The 18,505-nt window shown below is 45.9% G+C and overlaps 1 protein-coding gene across 1 annotated transcript; it reads left to right on the forward strand.

The window, feature by feature from the left end:
* The first annotated feature begins 681 nt into the window (after window positions 1–681).
* On the forward strand, window positions 682–17,169 carry THBS1 (thrombospondin 1). The gene is made up of 22 exons (XM_060096584.1): window positions 682–865; window positions 1,426–1,521; window positions 1,799–2,358; window positions 3,269–3,344; window positions 3,634–3,833; window positions 3,947–4,069; window positions 5,115–5,208; window positions 6,661–6,834; window positions 7,145–7,321; window positions 7,625–7,798; window positions 8,034–8,161; window positions 8,268–8,420; window positions 8,866–9,084; window positions 9,627–9,734; window positions 10,281–10,440; window positions 10,580–10,698; window positions 12,307–12,541; window positions 12,732–12,959; window positions 13,128–13,399; window positions 13,805–13,902; window positions 14,006–14,145; window positions 15,064–17,169. The coding sequence occupies exons 2-22, from the start codon at window positions 1,455–1,457 to the stop codon at window positions 15,069–15,071; spliced, it is 3,513 nt and encodes a 1,170-aa protein (XP_059952567.1). The 5' UTR covers window positions 682–865; window positions 1,426–1,454; the 3' UTR covers window positions 15,072–17,169.
* The last annotated feature ends 1,336 nt before the right edge of the window (window positions 17,170–18,505 follow it).

Below are 18,505 nucleotides of genomic sequence, written 5' to 3' on the forward strand. Positions count from 1 at the left end.
CCGGCAGCTGCAGAAAGGATGCCCTGACGCGCCGTGGGAAGCCGAGCACCGTAGCCGCCCTGCTGGCCGGCGCGACACCGTACTCACGTCCCTCGCGGGGCGGGGTCAGGAGGAGGACAGGCGTGGGGCGAGGGCAGGAGCGCGGCGCCAAGTGGGCCCCATGGTCCCCACCCCACCTGGATGGATGGACGAGGGTCAACAAGTACCCAAGAGGGAACTCCTTCAACAACTGATTTCCTCATGGTCCTATTTACCCCGTCGGGCTCATTTTTTCCCGTACAAACGGGCTCGTGTCCACCCTTCAGCCGTCGCGCAGGCATTCAAGGGAAAGGGTTTGCCTGAAAGCCCCCCTAAGGGTCTTGGGTGGGTGTCCAGAGCCCCGTCGGCTCGGGATGCGCACAGAGCGCACGGGGCCGCGCGGCGCCAGAGCCAAAGTGCCGAGCCCACGAGCGCCAAGGCCGCGTGGGCGGGCACCTAATTTTCTGAGAAGTTCCAGTGCTCCTCGGCCCGACCCCCACCGCCCCCCCTCCCCTCCCCTTCTAGCTGGAAAGTTGTGCGCCAGGCAGCGGGGGGCGGAGAGAGGAACCCAGACTGCCCCCCCTACTCCCGCTTCCTGCCCGGCGGCCTCCCATTGGCCAGAGGAAACCCCAGGAATGTGAGCGCCTCTTTAAAAGCGAGCGGCTCCGCTGCCTCGCTAGCCAGTGCACTCCGCCGGCCGCCGAGCGCCCACCACGGCGAGCTCTCCCCGCGCAGCCTCCGATCCCTCGGCCTCCGGGCGTACCGCTCTGCCCGCGCTTCTCCAGCGCTCGGTCCCGACGTTGCGCCTTCGTCGCCGGCCCCGGCCGCTACACCCGTGTCCACACAGGTAAGGAGTCCCTGGGCGGCCGCCGAGGACCAGTGCTGCCCTGGCCATCCACCTGGAGCTCCCAGGCTTCAGCGCCTCAGGGACCCCGGATCTCATACTTTTCGCCTTCCCCATCCTGTCCCTCCCAGCCGCTGGGGGACTCTTCTCATGGAAGGGCTCCAGGGCCATCCTCTCCAGCCCTGGGTTTCACAAACCAACTCGCCAGGACACCCCAAGATTTTCTTCTCCTCGTCTTCCCTAAACCTTTCTATCAGTCCTCTAGAAAAGAGTTTAGACTCCCCCCGGGCCCCCAGACTATATCTCTTGATGCTGCTGTTTACCCTCAACTTCTTAAGGAAAAGCCCCCCGCCCCCCGATTGTTGGTCTTGCCCCACAATCTCCTCCCAACTCTCTCGTTTTCTTCCTGCTGCCCTCTCCAAAGTAAGTACTGTTGCCCCTCATTCCCTCAAACGTGGAGCCAAAGGGGGATCCCCAGGGACCCGGCCCCAAGCCCAGCCAGGTTTTGCCCACCCGCCCTGATTGGCTGCCTCTGACCCTGGGCTCTGTGCTTCTTGCTGCAGGCTCCCTGCTGGGCACAAACAGCTCCACCATGGGGCTGGCCTGGGGACTCAGTGTCCTGTTCCTGTGGCATGTGTGCGGCTCCAACCGCATTCCAGGTGAGTCTGTATAATACCTTTTGAGGGGGGAGGGAAGAGGAGGAGGTCTGGTTACCCCAGGTGTGCCTCCCTCCCATGCACTCCTCTCCCAGCTGCTTCTCCCCTGAGCCCTGACCAAACGTCGGGATGCAGCTTCCCTGTGACCCTGGTGTTTATTCAGCTCTTTCGGTGGCTGCCAGGAGCTTTCACCCTGTCCCTCTGCCCCACACCCCAGAGCTGAGCCCCACCCCAGGCCCAGCCCAGAGAGCTCACCGTGTGTCCTGCTCTTGTCTACTAGAGTCTGGGGGAGACAACAGCGTGTTTGACATCTTTGAACTCACGGGGGCTGCCCGCAAGGGTTCTGGGCGCCGACTGGTGAAGGGTCCTGACCCTTCCAGCCCAGCTTTCCGCATCGAGGATGCCAACCTGATTCCCCCTGTGCCTGACGACAAGTTCCAAGACCTAGTGGATGCTGTGCGGGCGGAGAAAGGTTTCCTCCTCCTGGCCTCCCTGAGGCAAATGAAGAAGACCCGGGGCACGCTGCTGGCCGTGGAGCGGAAAGACCACTCCGGCCAGGTCTTCAGCATAGTCTCCAACGGCAAGGCGGGCACCCTGGACCTGAGCCTGACCGTGCAGGGGAAGCAGCATGTGGTGTCGGTAGAAGAAGCACTCCTGGCGACCGGCCAGTGGAAGAGCATCACCCTGTTTGTACAGGAGGACAGGGCCCAGCTGTACATCGACTGTGAGAAGATGGAGAATGCTGAGCTGGACGCTCCCATCCAAGGCATCTTCACCAGGGACCTGGCCAGCATCGCCAGGCTCCGCATTGCCAAAGGAGGTGTCAATGACAATTTCCAGGTGAGGCCTCTTCAATTCCTGGTCCATGGGGTCGACTGAGAGGCAGCTGATCTGCCAGGAGGGCAATCACAGGAGAGGCAGGGGTTCTAGGAGAGGAAATACTGCCTGTGCATTAAAGCAGCAGTTCTCACACTTCAGGGAGCATCAGAATCACCCGGAGGACTTGCTACAATGGGTACTGCTGCACCCCACCCCCCGAGTTTCAGATTCAATAGGTCTGGGATAGGGCCTGATAATTTGCATTTCTAACCAGTTCCAGGGTGAGGTTGGCGCTGGTGTTCTGGGGACCAGACTTTGAAAACCACTAAAGGAAACAAGAAATGGTTTTCCTATAATAGCCTGTTCAAAACCTTAAATAATCCTTATGCTCTTCTCAAGGAAATAACTTATTTCAAATGTGTTCCAGCAATTACAATATTGCTTGAAGTGGGTACTTTTATGAGCAGAATAAATACCACTTTGCTATTTGATTCCTCATGGGAATGTAACCGGTCTCAAAGAAAAGATTAAAATAGTGGCTATTTGCTGCTGCAGCTTCTTCCATGCTTAAACGTCTAGATCTTTGTATCTGTGGCTTTGAAACTCCCACATTTAACTCTTTGACACTGGAGAGTATCATTATATCCTCCGGTCTCAGTATCAGGTTCCATTTCCTGTGTCTCCAAGTAGGCTGATAACTGAATTCTTTGTAAAACACTGAAGACTTGGCACCAGACACAGTTAAGATTTTTGAAGTTGTTTGGCAGTTCATGTTGGTGTGTTAGTTTGACACGGTGATCTTAAAAGGGAGTTCTTTGAAACTTCTAGAACATCTATTGTGTGCTTTTCCTAGCATAAACAGTCTCCCCCACTGACCCCTGCCCCCCACCCCACCAAGCGTCTACAAATAATGTGTGTCCTCTGCCCACAGGGTGTGCTGCAGAATGTGAGATTTGTCTTTGGAACCACACCAGAAGACATCCTCAGGAACAAAGGCTGCTCCAGCTGTAAGTATCCTTCAATTTTTAGGGCATATAGGGAAACTGGGGCAATTCCACCCAAAACAAGTTGAGAAACGTATGCAATGGTGGTTGTGCATAAATTACCCCGGGGAACATAGTTAAGAGGTATATAAAGGTGACCTCCAACAGCACACACATGCATCCCATCCTCCTGCATCCCTCACCCAAAATGAAATGTCTTTTACAGCTAGGAACCCTGGGGACTGGCAGGTGAGATCTTCTGCTTGAAGATCCTCTATAACTTTCCCCATTGTGTTCCTCTGTTCCTCGGCAGCTACCAGTGTCCTTCTCACCCTTGACAACAATGTGGTGAATGGTTCCAGCCCTGCCATCCGCACCAACTACATTGGCCACAAGACAAAGGATCTGCAAGCCATGTGTGGCATCTCCTGTGACGAGCTATCCAACATGGTCCTGGAGCTCAGGGGCCTGCGCACCATCGTGACCACCCTGCAGGACAGCATCCGCAAAGTGGTCAGTGGCCTCCGCCCCCCGCCCGCTAGCACAAGCCCTCGAACGTGTACCACCGATGATGCTGAGGGACTGAAAGTGAGGCTGGACGCTAATGACCTTTCTCCCCCTTTTAGACTGAAGAGAACAAAGAGCTGGTCAATGAGCTGAGGAGGCCCCCGCTCTGCTACCACAATGGAGTCCAGTACAGGAATGGTGAGGAATGGACGGTGGACAGCTGCACTGAGTGTCGCTGCCAGGTAAGGGGCTCGAGAGACTGAAATACGAATAGATGGTGCATCTGAAGCCACAATCTCTGGGGAAAGATCCAGATAGCCACACAGGCCCTTTTTATGTTCCATGGCCTGATAACCCAAGTGGTGTCTTCTTCTTAAGATGCAGTTATGACATCTATAAAATCTTTAAATGCCCAAGAGTTTTCGAAGTCTTAATAATACCCCAGGCTAAGTATCTAAAAGAACATATCTACTTAAACATCTCAGTAACTTACCTGCTTTAGTTCAAGGGCTAAGTGTTGAATGTCAGGTAAGTAAAACCTAGTTGAACTTTCTTCCCCCCAACCCTAATTCGTATTCAGCTGTGACACGGAGATTCTTTTCATACAGTACTGATTGCTGTTCAAATCACTTAGCCCAACATGTTAGGACAGAGCTGTCCACTTAGCTCAGGTGGCACTGCCTGCAGTGTGTATGTCCTTCTGGATCCCCCCGCCCACCCTGCAACACCAGGGGCAGGGGAGTGACAGGGGTTTACCTGACTCATTGAGCAAAGTCAAGCTGAAATACAAATCACGGATTGCTGGATTTGGGAGTCAAATTTACTAAATTCCCATTCTTGTCCAATAGAATATAAAGCCAGATCTATACATGAGAAAATACGATGCTCATTGATCTTTTCCCCATAAAGATATAATTTAAAACTTTTAAAGTCCTGGCTGAGTTTCATGAGTTTGATTTTTAGATGCAGAGTAATAGATCTGACCCATGACATTCAGTGGTTCCCGCTGGAGAAACTCTTCACGCTGTCCTGTGCATGAGAAAGTGACTAAGTGGCAACTAAGAAAGCTCTCTCCAAGGGGTGGAGTGACCAGTAACTAGCACCAGAACTGTCTCTACAGTACTGGTGGCTGCCGACAGGACAGAGGCAGATCTTCTATTAAAATCATTCCACTAGAGCATTTACAGCCCTGACCACGTTTCAACCTGTACTGGAAATGTTTCAATATGTAAACTTCGGCTTGCAAGATGCCTAGTAAACCATTTCTCCCTCACTCTTGCCCTGCAGAACTCAGTTACCATCTGCAAAAAAGTGTCCTGCCCTATCATGCCCTGCTCCAATGCCACAGTTCCTGATGGAGAATGCTGCCCGCGGTGTTGGCGTAAGTTCTTAAAACTGCATAATCATGCTTCAGCGACTGGATCAACTGTACATAGTGCTTGAACCCCACCCCCATCTCCATCAGATGTTTTTCATTGAGTTTCTTGCTGTGACATCTGGTTAACTGATGGCTTGTCTGCTGCAGAGAGCCAAAAGTGCCATTATGACTAAACTTGATTACCCCCTGGATCATAATACAGGCAATAATCTTGGTATAGCTTATTGAGAATGATGCTATGCTTTGAGGAAAGAAGAGAGGAATCGGTAGCAGTGATAGCTCAAAGTTGACTGCTTTTAGAATTTGACCTTGTGGCCTGGAGTCAAGAAAAATCTGCTCACCAGAGAAATGGATGGCTTTGGTGTGAGCATTGGACTTAATTGGGCCTGAAAGTTCTACCCATTTTGTATACAGACATAAGAGACCTAAGGCAAAACAGCAGTTTGAGTGTCAGGGCCATAAAAGAAATAGGGCACTGTGTTGTCTCATGGTACCCAATCCCTGGCTTTTGTTGCCAGTATGAATCAATCACTTTGCTGAGACAATATAGTAGGTACAAGTCATTAAAATGATTCATCACAACTAAGATAAATAAGACGGGAAAGTAGCATTCACCCTTCACACCCATACCTCCCACACCCCCTGCACCTACACACCCTGATCACAACTCAGAATAACCAATCCCCTCCAGAGATGTTAGTGATATCAGCACTGTCATAATCATTTGTATGTCACTTTCTGTTCAGCATTCACTTCAGGTGTGGGTTAAAGGGAACAAAGCCAGCTGGGGGCTGGCGGAGCTCTGAACTTGAATCAGGGATTGCTAGGAAAGCTTCCAGCTGATGGCAAGGGAAAACAAGCTGTCTGTCTAGCGTCAGATACAGCTAGACGTGACTGTAGTCATCGTGCCTGGGCAGATGATAAACAAATGCACTTTCCTCTTGAGAAAATGTGCAGAAAAGGTCCCAAATGCTAGGGTGAGAGAAGCAACATACTGACTAACCTCATGACCGAGCTGGAGCCACAGCCAACAGCGACTCCGCTGCCTTCAAGTTCATCTGCCAAACACATGGTCTCTGGCTCCCCTGAAAGGCAGAAGTGACTCCTGTAAGTTGCCTAAAACTCAAGTATTTTTGGAAGCCTGGGACTGGAACTGCCTACTGAAATATCTTAAGTCAGAAAAGGGAAACTCATTTGAAACGCAGACAGGAGGAGAGAGGGAGTGATGAACAGGAACACACACTGGGAAAAGGCTCAGCTGTACCAGCCCAGGCAAAGCATGCAACCACTCGAGGCTGTGCACAGAATGACCTGGCATAAACCCCTTGGCCACTGGCCTAACAACTACATTGCTTGTCACCCTCTAGCAGGGGAAGAAGAAAGTCCTGAGCAGAGCAGTCTAAAGAATAGCTTGTTTTAATGATTGCACGCTAAATGCACCCATGTCCTCTGCAGCCAGCGATTCTGCGGACGATGGCTGGTCCCCATGGTCTGAGTGGACCTCTTGCTCTGTGACGTGTGGCAACGGAATCCAGCAGCGCGGCCGCTCCTGCGACAGCCTCAACAACAGATGCGAGGGCTCCTCCGTGCAGACACGGACCTGCCACATTCAGGAGTGTGACAAGAGATGTAAGTATCTTGGCCGCTTGGGGATGTGGAGAACTGACCTGTCCTTGTCGTCACCAACAGCAGCTCCATAACACAGAGGTTAAGAGCACAGGTTCTAGCCTCTGGATCTAATCCCAAGTCTCCCCCTTATCTGTGCACCCTTGAGCACAACTTACCCTCTCTGAGGCTCTTTCCTCATCTGCAATTCGGGGGTAAGAACAGTTCTTGATAGGGCTAGTTTGAAGATTTTGTTTAGATAATGCATTTAAAGGCACGAGCACAGAGCTTGGCTCATGGGAAGCTCCGTATAACCATCTGGTTTGTCCTTTAGTTAAACAGGATGGCGGCTGGAGCCACTGGTCCCCGTGGTCGTCTTGTTCTGTAACATGTGGAGACGGTGTGATCACAAGAATCCGGTTGTGCAACTCTCCCAGCCCCCAGATGAATGGGAAGCCATGTGAGGGCGAAGCTCGGGAGACCAAAGCCTGCCAGAAAGATGCCTGCCCCAGTAAGTGCATGCATCACCCGGCAGCAGCTCTGCCCAGCTGGCTGCCGGGCATCTGCAGCTTCCAGCTCGGTGGGTCATGGACGGGGAAAGGTTCCTTCCTAGAGAAACAAATAGAAGCACAGTCCTGCACAGCACAGCAGCTTCTTTTAATGGAAAACAGAAAGAACAATTTCAGACTCACCCTCTTCCAGAACATTCTTTCCATGTGTCAGAGTGGCATGAACAAACTCAGGAGAGTCTCCTGTGAAGGTAAGGCGTTTGAAAATCGGCCTTAACTTTGGCCTGTGGTTCATTTTCTTACAGTCAATGGAGGCTGGGGACCTTGGTCGCCATGGGACATCTGTTCTGTCACCTGTGGAGGAGGGGTACAGAAACGTAGTCGGCTCTGCAACAACCCCACACCCCAGTTTGGGGGCAAGGACTGCATTGGTGATGTGACAGAAAACCAGATCTGCAACAAGCAGGACTGTCCCATCGGTAAGCCATGCAGCCCAGGACAAAACCACTGAATGCCATGGTCAGCATTCACAGGGGTTCGGCTTTGAATGGTCCTGAGTGATTTGATTACTCTAAAATGCCAGATGGACAGCATAATCTCAACAAGCTATCAGTTGTTTAGACCCTACAATATTTTACACCCTGGTTTAAGTGTCTAGAATGGCAGTTACTGGGCAGCAACTGAGACCCACCATTTGCCTGTCTCTCATCTCAGATGGATGCCTGTCCAATCCCTGCTTTGCTGACGTCAAGTGTACCAGCTACCCTGATGGCAGCTGGAAGTGTGGTGCTTGTCCCCCAGGCTACAGCGGAAATGGCATCCGGTGCAAAGATGTTGATGAGGTGAGAAGCTGGGAGTTACCAGACCTAGGAAAGCAGCTCACCTGTCCTAGTCATTTCCTTTGGCAGTGTTCTCTAAACACGAAGCAAACTGCTATTTCTTCCATAGTGCAAAGAAGTCCCTGATGCCTGCTTCAACCACAACGGAGAGCACAGGTGTGAGAACACAGACCCCGGCTACAACTGTCTGCCCTGCCCGCCACGCTTCTCTGGCTCGCAGCCCTTCGGCCGGGGCGTGGAACATGCCACCACCAACAAACAGGTAGAGCAGAGGGGACTAGCAGACGGGAGTGAAGGAGGGGTGTCCTTGAGCGAAAGAGCCACAAAAGGGGGGAACGTCATCTTACACCCTTCACAAAAAACAGGGAAGGGGGTGAGTGGACAACCTAGCCCTTAGAAATGGGACTAGAAAATCCACTGTACCTCCAGCAAGGAAAACAGGTCCATCACACCTGACAATGCTGCTCTGGAACAAATTGTGAGTGGATGGACTTCTAAGTGCCTAGGTGCTGAGCAATTTCAAGGAAAACGCACAAAAAGCCATGTTAGCCTGTAACCTGGACATACCCAGGGGAGGATGGGGAGGACCCACACTCTTCCCATGGAGTTCTGTCTGTTCAGAGACAATGGGGATCTGGGTTCTTGGTTCTGTGGTGTCTGGGGACTCTCGAAGGCTTTGCCTTAATGTCAGGATGTTGTACCCTCAGGTGTGCAAGCCCCGCAACCCCTGCACGGACGGCACACACGACTGCAACAAGAATGCCAAGTGCAACTACCTGAGCCACTACAGTGACCCCATGTACCGCTGCGAGTGCAAGCCCGGCTACGCCGGCAATGGCATCATCTGTGGGGAGGACACAGACCTGGACGGCTGGCCCAACGAGGACCTGGTGTGCGTGGCCAATGCAACTTACCACTGCAAAAAGGTAGCCCCCGCTTTCCTCGCCCACCTCCAGAAAGCCCTTATCAAGGGAATAGGCTGAGGAATTTTAAATGCTTAAAAGTCTGAAAATGAAACTGAAAGATTAAATCATCCAAAGGCAGAGCAGCCCTAATTCTTATTAATATTAAATCACTTGGTGCCAAGAACATGAATGGGCAGCAGGCCCTGTGGGCAGTTGTGTTCCACAGTCGATTATGTTGTCAAAAAAATGTTCACTTCTCTACCAAATACCAGCAGAGCATGGCTGTGTTCCCAGTGTGTACAAAGTCTAGAGTGTTTATACAAATTATGTTATTTATACATATATGTGTGTGTGTATATATATGTGTGTGTGTGTGTATATATATATATATATATATATATATATATCCCCCAAGAAAAGGGTTTTTTTTGTCTTCCCATTAAAAATACATGCTGTCACAGAGCAGCATTCAGTTCTATCTACAGTGTTTGCGTGCACTCTCTGATGCCTCAGCTAAGCAAAAGGCATGCAAACTGCAGCTGTAATGTGTCTTCTCTTTCCAGGATAATTGCCCCAACCTTCCCAACTCAGGGCAGGAAGACTATGACAAGGACGGAATCGGCGATGCCTGTGACGATGATGATGACAATGATAAAATTCCAGATGACAGGGTAAAAAACGTTTTCCGCTCCTCTTTCAGCTTTTGTATTCAGCAACAGCCTGTAACACCTTAAGATTCAATGAAATTACTGATATCTAGGATCATCAGAAGTTATCTGTTGTGTTTCAGTAGTTCGAGGACATAGATGTTTCCAAGAGAATTTTTAAATGAGGGTTTTGTTTTTCATCAGAACCTTCCCTTCCCCCAGTTGGAGCAAGAGGTTATAATATGTGAACAAATGACACTTTGCTCCCCAGATTGGTTTCAAATGTCTCCTCTAAGTCACATTAAGATTTTCTTTGAGCGCACTGAGAGCAGTGATGTTGAGTTTCTATTTACATCTCACTGACTCGTAACCAACAGGAATTCATTTTTCATTCATTATGTCCTGGCTTTTAACTTTTGCAGTGACCATTTTACAGAGGATTCAATTAGTATATCCACTAAGTAGAAAATAATTGTTGCAGGTTTTCACAGTTTTATAAATATTCTGCATGTGGTTTGAGGCTGGCTTCATGGACCGTGTTGTAAAACGCTCTGCTTCTTCTCTTTGCAGGACAACTGTCCGTTCCATTACAACCCAGCCCAGTATGACTACGACAGAGATGACGTGGGAGACCGCTGTGACAACTGCCCCTACAACCACAACCCAGACCAGGCTGACACGGACAACAATGGGGAAGGAGACGCCTGCGCAGCAGACATTGATGGGGACGGTAAGGCACTCCCTGACCCCAGCGGGCCCGAGTGTCTCTCACTTGGCTCTCACCCTTGAGCGGCCCTGGCTGTGTGTGATTTGGTTGAAATAGCTGAGGCTGGAGATTCCAGCTCTTACCTGTCCCCTGTTCTCTGCAGGTATCCTCAATGAACGGGACAACTGCCAGTATGTCTACAATGTGGACCAGAGAGACACTGACATGGATGGGGTTGGAGATCAGTGTGACAACTGCCCCCTGGAACACAATCCAGATCAGGTCGGTGGATTCCTTTCAGAATCTTTCAGTAAAGTGTTAGAATATCCCTTTCTAGGCCTCTAAAAACTAGAGGAGTTAAATAGAGTTCAAACACTTCCATTACCATGGCTCTCAGTGCTCTCATAGCCAATTGTAATATTTTCATGTGAGCAGTTTGCCTGACGTGAGTTCCTCGCAGAGTCTCGTAAGTCTTTAGTGTGACAGTCTTGTAATGTCAATCCTGTCCTCTACAAGAAGGCCCACGTGACTTGCTCAGTGGGATCTACCATTGTTAAGATAAATTATACAAAGCAGAAATCTGTGACTGACGACTCTACGGGAATATTAATCATATTTGAAACTAAGAGATGGAAGAAAATATCCCTAAGCACAATACACAACCATTTTCATGGCTAATGATATAAACTGGCTGCAAGAAATTCAAACTAAAAATAATTCCCCCAAACTGGAGAAATCCCTGTTTCTTTGTCATTCTTCAAGTGTTTGGCATTGCAAGCAGATAATTCTCCGTAGCACTGCTAGGGAGTGCTGCAAATAGACATCAGCCAGCACAAGTTCCTTTTCTTGTTTCTTTTCTTGTGTAACTGCTCATCATTATTTTCTAGCTGTGAAAGTTAAGGCATTGTTCTGAAAACACAGAAACCAGCTTTTGAAAAATGGGAATATTTTTAAAAGATTCAAGAAATGAGAAGTCCAGCTGAGCTCCTAATGTTTGTTCATCTGAGCTCCTCTAAAACAGAAAGCAACAGGATGAACCTCTTTGGGGCCATAATGGGAAAGCATGAATGATCTGGGATAGCTTTCCTGATCAAATGGCATTGAGGGTCATCTGTTTTGAGTTTGGATCTTACTATAAATTAAACCTCAATGCCGTTTAACCTCCCTGGATGAGTTTTTGGTTCTTCAGATAATAATAAAGTTTATAACAATTAATGAATCATGTAAAAATCTTAATGGCAAAGAGCATAAATACTGGCAAGAAAAATTTCAACTTGTATATAAATAATCCCTAAGCATCCCATATACACTGAATAATGTAAAAAAGTACTCTGAGAAATACAGTTTTGAAAAAATTTAGAATTCTGACTACCTGACCCAACAGCTGACAACCATTATGGACTAGAGATATAAAACCAAATACCTAAAAAAGAAGAAAATAATTGATCCCACTATATGGATTACCAAGTATGTATAAAAAGCAGTGCCATGTTGCCATGATTTAATGACCTAGAGTAGACATTGACGTGTCAACAATTTCCTAATTGAAAACTTAAATGGAAAATAACAAATTGTACTCAAATAATTTCATTTATCATGAAAATATAAGCAGTTAACATGGCATTCCATCCTTGGGGATTAGCTAATGCTTTCTAATTTTATTTAGACAGTTTTCTATAAAAAAAAACAAATATCCCTTTTAAAACTGTCATATGAAAACAAGGGTCAAGAAGAAAAACATTTAAAATCTGTTAATATGACTAGCTTTTGGAAGTGGCATATAGACTTCAAACCTCACTGGCCGAATCAAACACCGGAGAATCTTCCATAAGTTCTCTTTAGCATCAATGATTCATACTCCAATTGACCCTCTGTTTCTGTCTCTTTCAGCTCGACTCTGACTCGGACCGCATTGGAGATACCTGTGACAACAATCAGGACATTGATGAAGACGGCCACCAGAACAACCTGGACAACTGTCCCTACGTGCCCAACGCCAACCAGGCCGACCATGACAAGGATGGCAAGGGCGATGCCTGCGACCATGACGATGACAATGACGGCATTCCTGATGACAGGGACAACTGCAGGCTCGTGCCCAATCCTGATCAGAAGGATTCTGATGGTGAGTCACTGGGGCCACTTTTAAAGAGAGTCACTGAAACCATGGCTGTCTGGATTCAGGAAATAAAAACAAAGCTGAATGCATTTAAGGATGAAAAGACCAAATGTTCAGCTTTGAGAAGACACTGAATTTCTGGCACCAGTCACGGTTATTTCAGAATTTCACTGAACTCTTGCCTTTTTGGCCTCAGGTGATGGTCGAGGTGATGCTTGCAAAGATGATTTTGACCAGGACAATGTGCCAGACATCGATGACATCTGTCCCGAAAACGTTGATATCAGTGAGACCGATTTCCGCCGATTCCAGATGATTCCTCTAGATCCCAAAGGGACATCCCAAAATGACCCTAACTGGGTTGTACGCCATCAGGGTAAAGAACTCGTCCAGACTGTCAACTGTGATCCTGGACTTGCTGTAGGTGAGTAGTGAGTTCTTCTAACGAAAGGCCAATGCATAGAGGAGAAAGAAGCAAATATAAAAGCTGGCAGTTGTGTGTGTCCCCATGGGTGCTAAAAATGCCTAGGAATGTAACAGAGAACCTCCTGAAGGCTGCGGGTTTTAACCTGGGTCTGGCCTCCTCTTCCAGGTTATGATGAGTTTAACGCTGTGGACTTCAGTGGCACCTTCTTCATCAACACCGAAAGGGATGATGACTATGCCGGATTTGTCTTTGGCTACCAGTCCAGCAGCCGCTTCTACGTTGTGATGTGGAAGCAAGTCACTCAGTCCTACTGGGACACCAACCCCACAAGGGCTCAGGGATACTCCGGCCTTTCTGTGAAGGTCGTGAACTCCACCACGGGGCCTGGCGAGCACCTGCGGAATGCCCTGTGGCACACAGGAAACACCCCTGGCCAGGTGAGAACAACACCCTGCAGAAGGGGGAGAGGTGCTAGACCAGCACAAGGGATGCTGTGCTTTGGCCAAGCCTCCTAACAGGGAATCTTAGATGTCACGTTCCCCGCTCACCAACTGCAGCGTTAAGTTCTGCTTTGAAAAAACATCCTAGGGTCTGAGAGGGGAGCCCACTTCAAATCCAAAGGCAGTTTTAGCCTCTTCAAACAAACAAAAATTTCTCTTCTCTCTGCTTTATATGTACATTCAAGGCTACACATCTAATGAAAAAGGCCTTCGGGAAAAAATCCTACATTGCAGCCCTCTAATTTAGGTCAACTCTGTACCTTTCAAGCACCGTTTCTCACGGAATGAAATATAAATCTCATAATGAGCCTGTTTCAACCTTTTCGTTTCCTTTTCCTCCAGGTACGCACGCTGTGGCATGACCCTCGTCACATAGGCTGGAAAGATTTCACCGCCTACAGATGGCGTCTGAGCCACAGGCCAAAGACGGGTTTCATTAGGTAAGATTGCTCTGATTAAATTTCACTTAAGTCACACTGACGGGAGAGAAGGAGAGGACCAAAAAGCAAGGGTGTCACTAACGCGACTTCCTTTTTCCTGCAGAGTGGTGATGTATGAAGGGAAGAAAATCATGGCCGACTCAGGACCCATTTATGACAAAACCTATGCTGGCGGTAGGCTAGGGTTGTTCGTCTTCTCTCAAGAAATGGTGTTCTTCTCTGACCTGAAATATGAATGCAGAGGTAGGAGCAAAATGACAGTGAATATACATTTGACATCCCTAGTTCAGACCAATACCAAGAATGCCAATCATGGGAGAGGCTGATTTAAAGGCTATTTTAGAGAAAGGGTTATTTATATTTTGCTGTTGAAGGCATAGGATAAAAAATGAAATAGTGCCTATGAACTGTGGCTTATGAAGTCCTGAGTCCTTGTGAACCATTTTAATTTAGCAATCTCTGTCCTCCTCATAGCCAGCGCAAAGTAAACTGCAGACAAGCTCCTGTACAGTTCAGACCCCAGCAATAATACCTAAAAGTTTTTAAAATTTTACATTTCCATGTCTTGCACACCACTTAGTTTTATTCATGCCATTATGGCCCAGGTTGTCTTTCAGAACCTTTCCCTCTTGGAAAGGAAGGGAAAGGAGTATTGCCTTCATACTGGCATGTTAAATTAATTTTCACTACTAACCTTTGCTCTCTTTTTCTCCATTCTTTTTCATTTAATGGTTACTTAAGCTCTCATTGAGCCTAGCATTGGGTCTCCTACAAAACAGGTACTTAATAAACGTTTACTGGGCCAAGCTTGGAGCCAACAAGATGAAGCACAGTAAAAATATATGGTTGCTATTCCTCAATATTTAACTTATGGTGTAATCTTTGAGTCTTAAGTTTTAAAATAAAACTCCCTAGAGTTTTAACACTGAAAGACTTAGAAAGCACAGCACACTTTCTAGAAGGTTATGCAGTGTCAATCTCCTAGCAACCATGTTCCAACACACTAATGTGTAATTATATAAGCTGACAATCTTAAAATATGCTTTTGACATTATAAAAGTAGAGCTATGCCTAGGTTGTTAATGTATTAAGGGATATTAAGATGACAATGCCTTGATCAATTAGTTTGTTTATGTATTTGTTTGTCTATTTATTTAACAGATTCCTAATCATCAAACTGTTGATGAAAAGACTGATCATAACCATTGCTGGTATTGCACCTTCTGGAACCATGGGCTTAAGAAAAACCCCAGGATCACTCCTCCCTGCCTGCCTTTGCTCTCTGCTTGCATCAGTGTGGACTCTTAGAACATGTGACTTGCCTCAAGAAAATGCAGTTTTCCAAATCAGACTCAGCATTCAGCCTCTGAATGAGAAGAATCTTCCAAGGATATAAACAATGACTTTGGTTGGCTTTTGAAAAATCAAAAATCACTTGCTTCGGTTGGAAGGTGCCTGTCCCACTCTGCTTTTGTCAGGGCAGAGGGCGATTGTGAGGCCAGCTCTGAGCAGTGGACTCCAAAGCGTTTTCAGGCGTGTGAGAGAAGGGAGGACTCGCTAGAATTGACAAACAAAACCAGCCCTGACCTACTCCCTTGGGAATGGGGGGGGCGGGGCCGAAGCCCTAAGGGGAGGGCGCATACCCAAGAGACGATTGTATGAAGAAAACATGGAGGGACTGTTACATTTTCGGTACTAAATCATTTTCAGGGGAAAGACTGTTGATGGATTTCATGATGCTGACCCACGTTAGCTGATTGACCCACGTAAATAGGCACTTAAATAGAAGCAGGGAAGGAAGGAAAAGACTGGCTTGTGGACTTCCTCCCGGATTTCCACCCCTTACACATCACCTGTAGCAACCAGAACAGGGAGTCAGAACTAAACCAGCACAAGGCAGTGCTGGCTGCCACGGCCTGGTTATATTGAAATTGTCAGTTGTATTCCAGACGTAGCTTGTGCAGATGTAGCAGGGAAATAAGAAAACCTACCATCTCAGTGAGCACTGGGCTACCTCCCAAGGGAAAGGTAGCCGTGCTTGTATTTTTATGGTTAGAAAGGCACAAAATTATCAACTAAGACATTCCTTTTCTCTCTTTTTTCCTGAATATCATGGAGTTTTCCAATTTTTCTCTTTTGGACTGTAGTTTGGTGTTTGTTTTTTTTTTGTTTTTTTTTTTTACAAACATTTTACAATGTAAAATATTTATTTTTTACTTATTCTGGAGGATCTGTCTGAAAGACTATTCATGGAACAGGAAGAAGCATAATATCATCTTTGCTACAAGTCTTCATGACTGTAAGATTGTAAATACAGATTATTTATTAACTCTGTTCTACCTGGAATCTAGGTTTCATATGGAAAGTGTTTGAGAGCTGGTAGTTGAGATTGATCAGCAAAACTTTCATAGGAATGGCACAAGGAAATCAGCACAGCAAGCTGCTCTTCGTTTTGTGCTTAGACTGAATGATTTGGGATTCTTCTTTTTTCCTTTATTTTTTCAGGTGGAATTATTTGGTTGTCCATTTGCAAGTGTTTTTAGTTTGCAAAGAAAGCCAGGAGGGCTTTAATACTGTTTTGCTCCATCCCTTGTGCCTATTTCCAGGGAGATGAAAAGCATCTACATTTATTATTTTTGCCTTTTTCCAAAAGAAAAAAATGACAAAGGTGAAACTTGTATACAAATATTACCTCATTTGTTGTGTGACTGAGTAAAGAATTTTTTGGATCAAGCAGAAAAGAGTTTAAGTGTCTAACAAACTTAAAGCTACTGTAGTACCTAAAAAAAAAAAAAAAAAAAGTCAATGTTGTACATAGTATAAAAATTCTTCACAGAAAAGTATTCCCAATAAGGAAATAGCATTGAAATGTTAAATACATTTTCTGAAAGTTGTGTTTTTCTATCATCTTGTATACCATTGCTTTATTTTTATAAATTATTTTCTCATTGCCATTGGAATAGATATCTCAGATTGTGTAGATATGCTATTTAAATAATTTATCAGGAAATACTGCCTGTAGAGTTAGTATTTCTATTTTTATAAAATGTTTGCACACTGAATTGAAGAATTGTTCGTTTTTCTTTTTGTTTTGTTGATTTGTTTTTTGCTTGTTACCCTCTCCCTGTTTTTACTATTTGCCAATACTTTTCTAGGAATGTGCTTCTTTTGTACACATTTTTATCCATTTTACATTCTAAAGCAGTGTAAGTTGTATATTACTGTTTCTTATGTACAAGGAACAACAATAAATCATATGGAAATTTATATTTATACTTACTGTATCCATGTTTATTTGTTTTCTGGCTTTATGTTATGAGGTATGGGTAAATTCCATCCTCAAACCAATAGAGTATACACAAAAAGAAATCACAGTAAGTAACAGGAACATTCATATTTCCTATACCATTTAGGAAGACTGAGTTGCTTAGATGACATATTTGCTGGATTTGTGGAATAGAAGAACAGAACAACAAATTAACCTGTCATATTAAAAACACAGCAATGAGAAATGTCCCCTCCAAGATGTGGGACCCAAAAGGATACAAGTTCATATTTTACCAATGTCACTAAATGTCATTTATTGAATCCTTTTCAAAGTCCAGTTCCGTTTCTAAAAACAATGAAAAAGGAAAACAGGAGTGAAGCACATAGAATTCACAGCTACATCTTCTGAGCCATGAATGAGGGCACTGGGTGGGCAACACCATTGCACGTTGTGGAGAAGCTTTAGAAACGTTAATGGAGGAAGAACTGTCCTCGAAAAGTTGGGTCAAACTCTACAGGTAACACTTTTTGGAGAACAACTATACCTTTGGTCAAAAACAGATGACTACAGAGACAAGTCGAATTTGGAAGAAATCCTAAAAATATATATACATATAAAAAATCAAATTATTTTGTGAAGAGAAGGCCAATGCCTTACAATAAGCAGAACTTGAGTTTCAGGTGGGCTAACCATGAATGTAGAACACTGGCCAATTTTTACTTTTAATAAGAACAGGTAGAATAAAAAAATTTATGAGTAGGTTAAAGGTCTCGCTTTGAGATCCATTAAAACAAAAAGGACTGGCTGAGTGAGATAGACTCTTTTTCCTTGTTGATCTCTCTCATTCTAGAAACATCTATCTAGGGTAGCATAGTCATATATAAGTATAAATTGCCAAATCATTTTATGGTATCCAGGTGAAGAGTCAGGAACTAGAAGGTGTTGGTAATGGTTAAAAAATTTGGAAAACTGATTTGAAAGAAATAATTCTTTGAAACATGACATTCACTCTCAGAGCAGCTCAACATGTGAAGTCTTGGGAGATAATTCTAATTCACTTTTAAGTAACAGAACAAAAGTAACTCAAAATATCAAGATGGGACAGAAAAAAGTGTTTGGGAACAGGAGGTTTTTCCCAGGCATGCTGCATACTCACTCCAAGACTGACCTTTGTATCAGGTTGTACTACAATACAGGATTTGTTAAAAATTAAAATTATGACATCGGTGTATAGCTTTTTCCTTCTATTTTATTGTCATGCATTTCAAAGAGTTGGATAGGACGGCAATAAACTTTACGTCCTCTGGGAATTTACAATAAAGGTGATGCCAGTAA

The sequence above is a fragment of the Mesoplodon densirostris genome, chromosome 4, assembly GCF_025265405.1.
Source record: "Mesoplodon densirostris isolate mMesDen1 chromosome 4, mMesDen1 primary haplotype, whole genome shotgun sequence".
Lineage (NCBI taxonomy): Eukaryota > Metazoa > Chordata > Mammalia > Artiodactyla > Ziphiidae > Mesoplodon > Mesoplodon densirostris.

Excerpts from the sequence above, each read along its gene's own strand:
- THBS1 (XM_060096584.1), top strand. The coding sequence starts at position 1,455 with ATGGGGCTGGCCTGGGGACTCAGTGTCCTGTTCCTGTGGCATGTGTGC. Across the intron at positions 5,209-6,660 it reads ATGCTGCCCGCGGTGTTGGC|CCAGCGATTCTGCGGACGAT; the intron begins GTAAGTTCTTAA and ends TGTCCTCTGCAG. Across the intron at positions 12,542-12,731 it reads TGATCAGAAGGATTCTGATG|GTGATGGTCGAGGTGATGCT; the intron begins GTGAGTCACTGG and ends TTTTGGCCTCAG.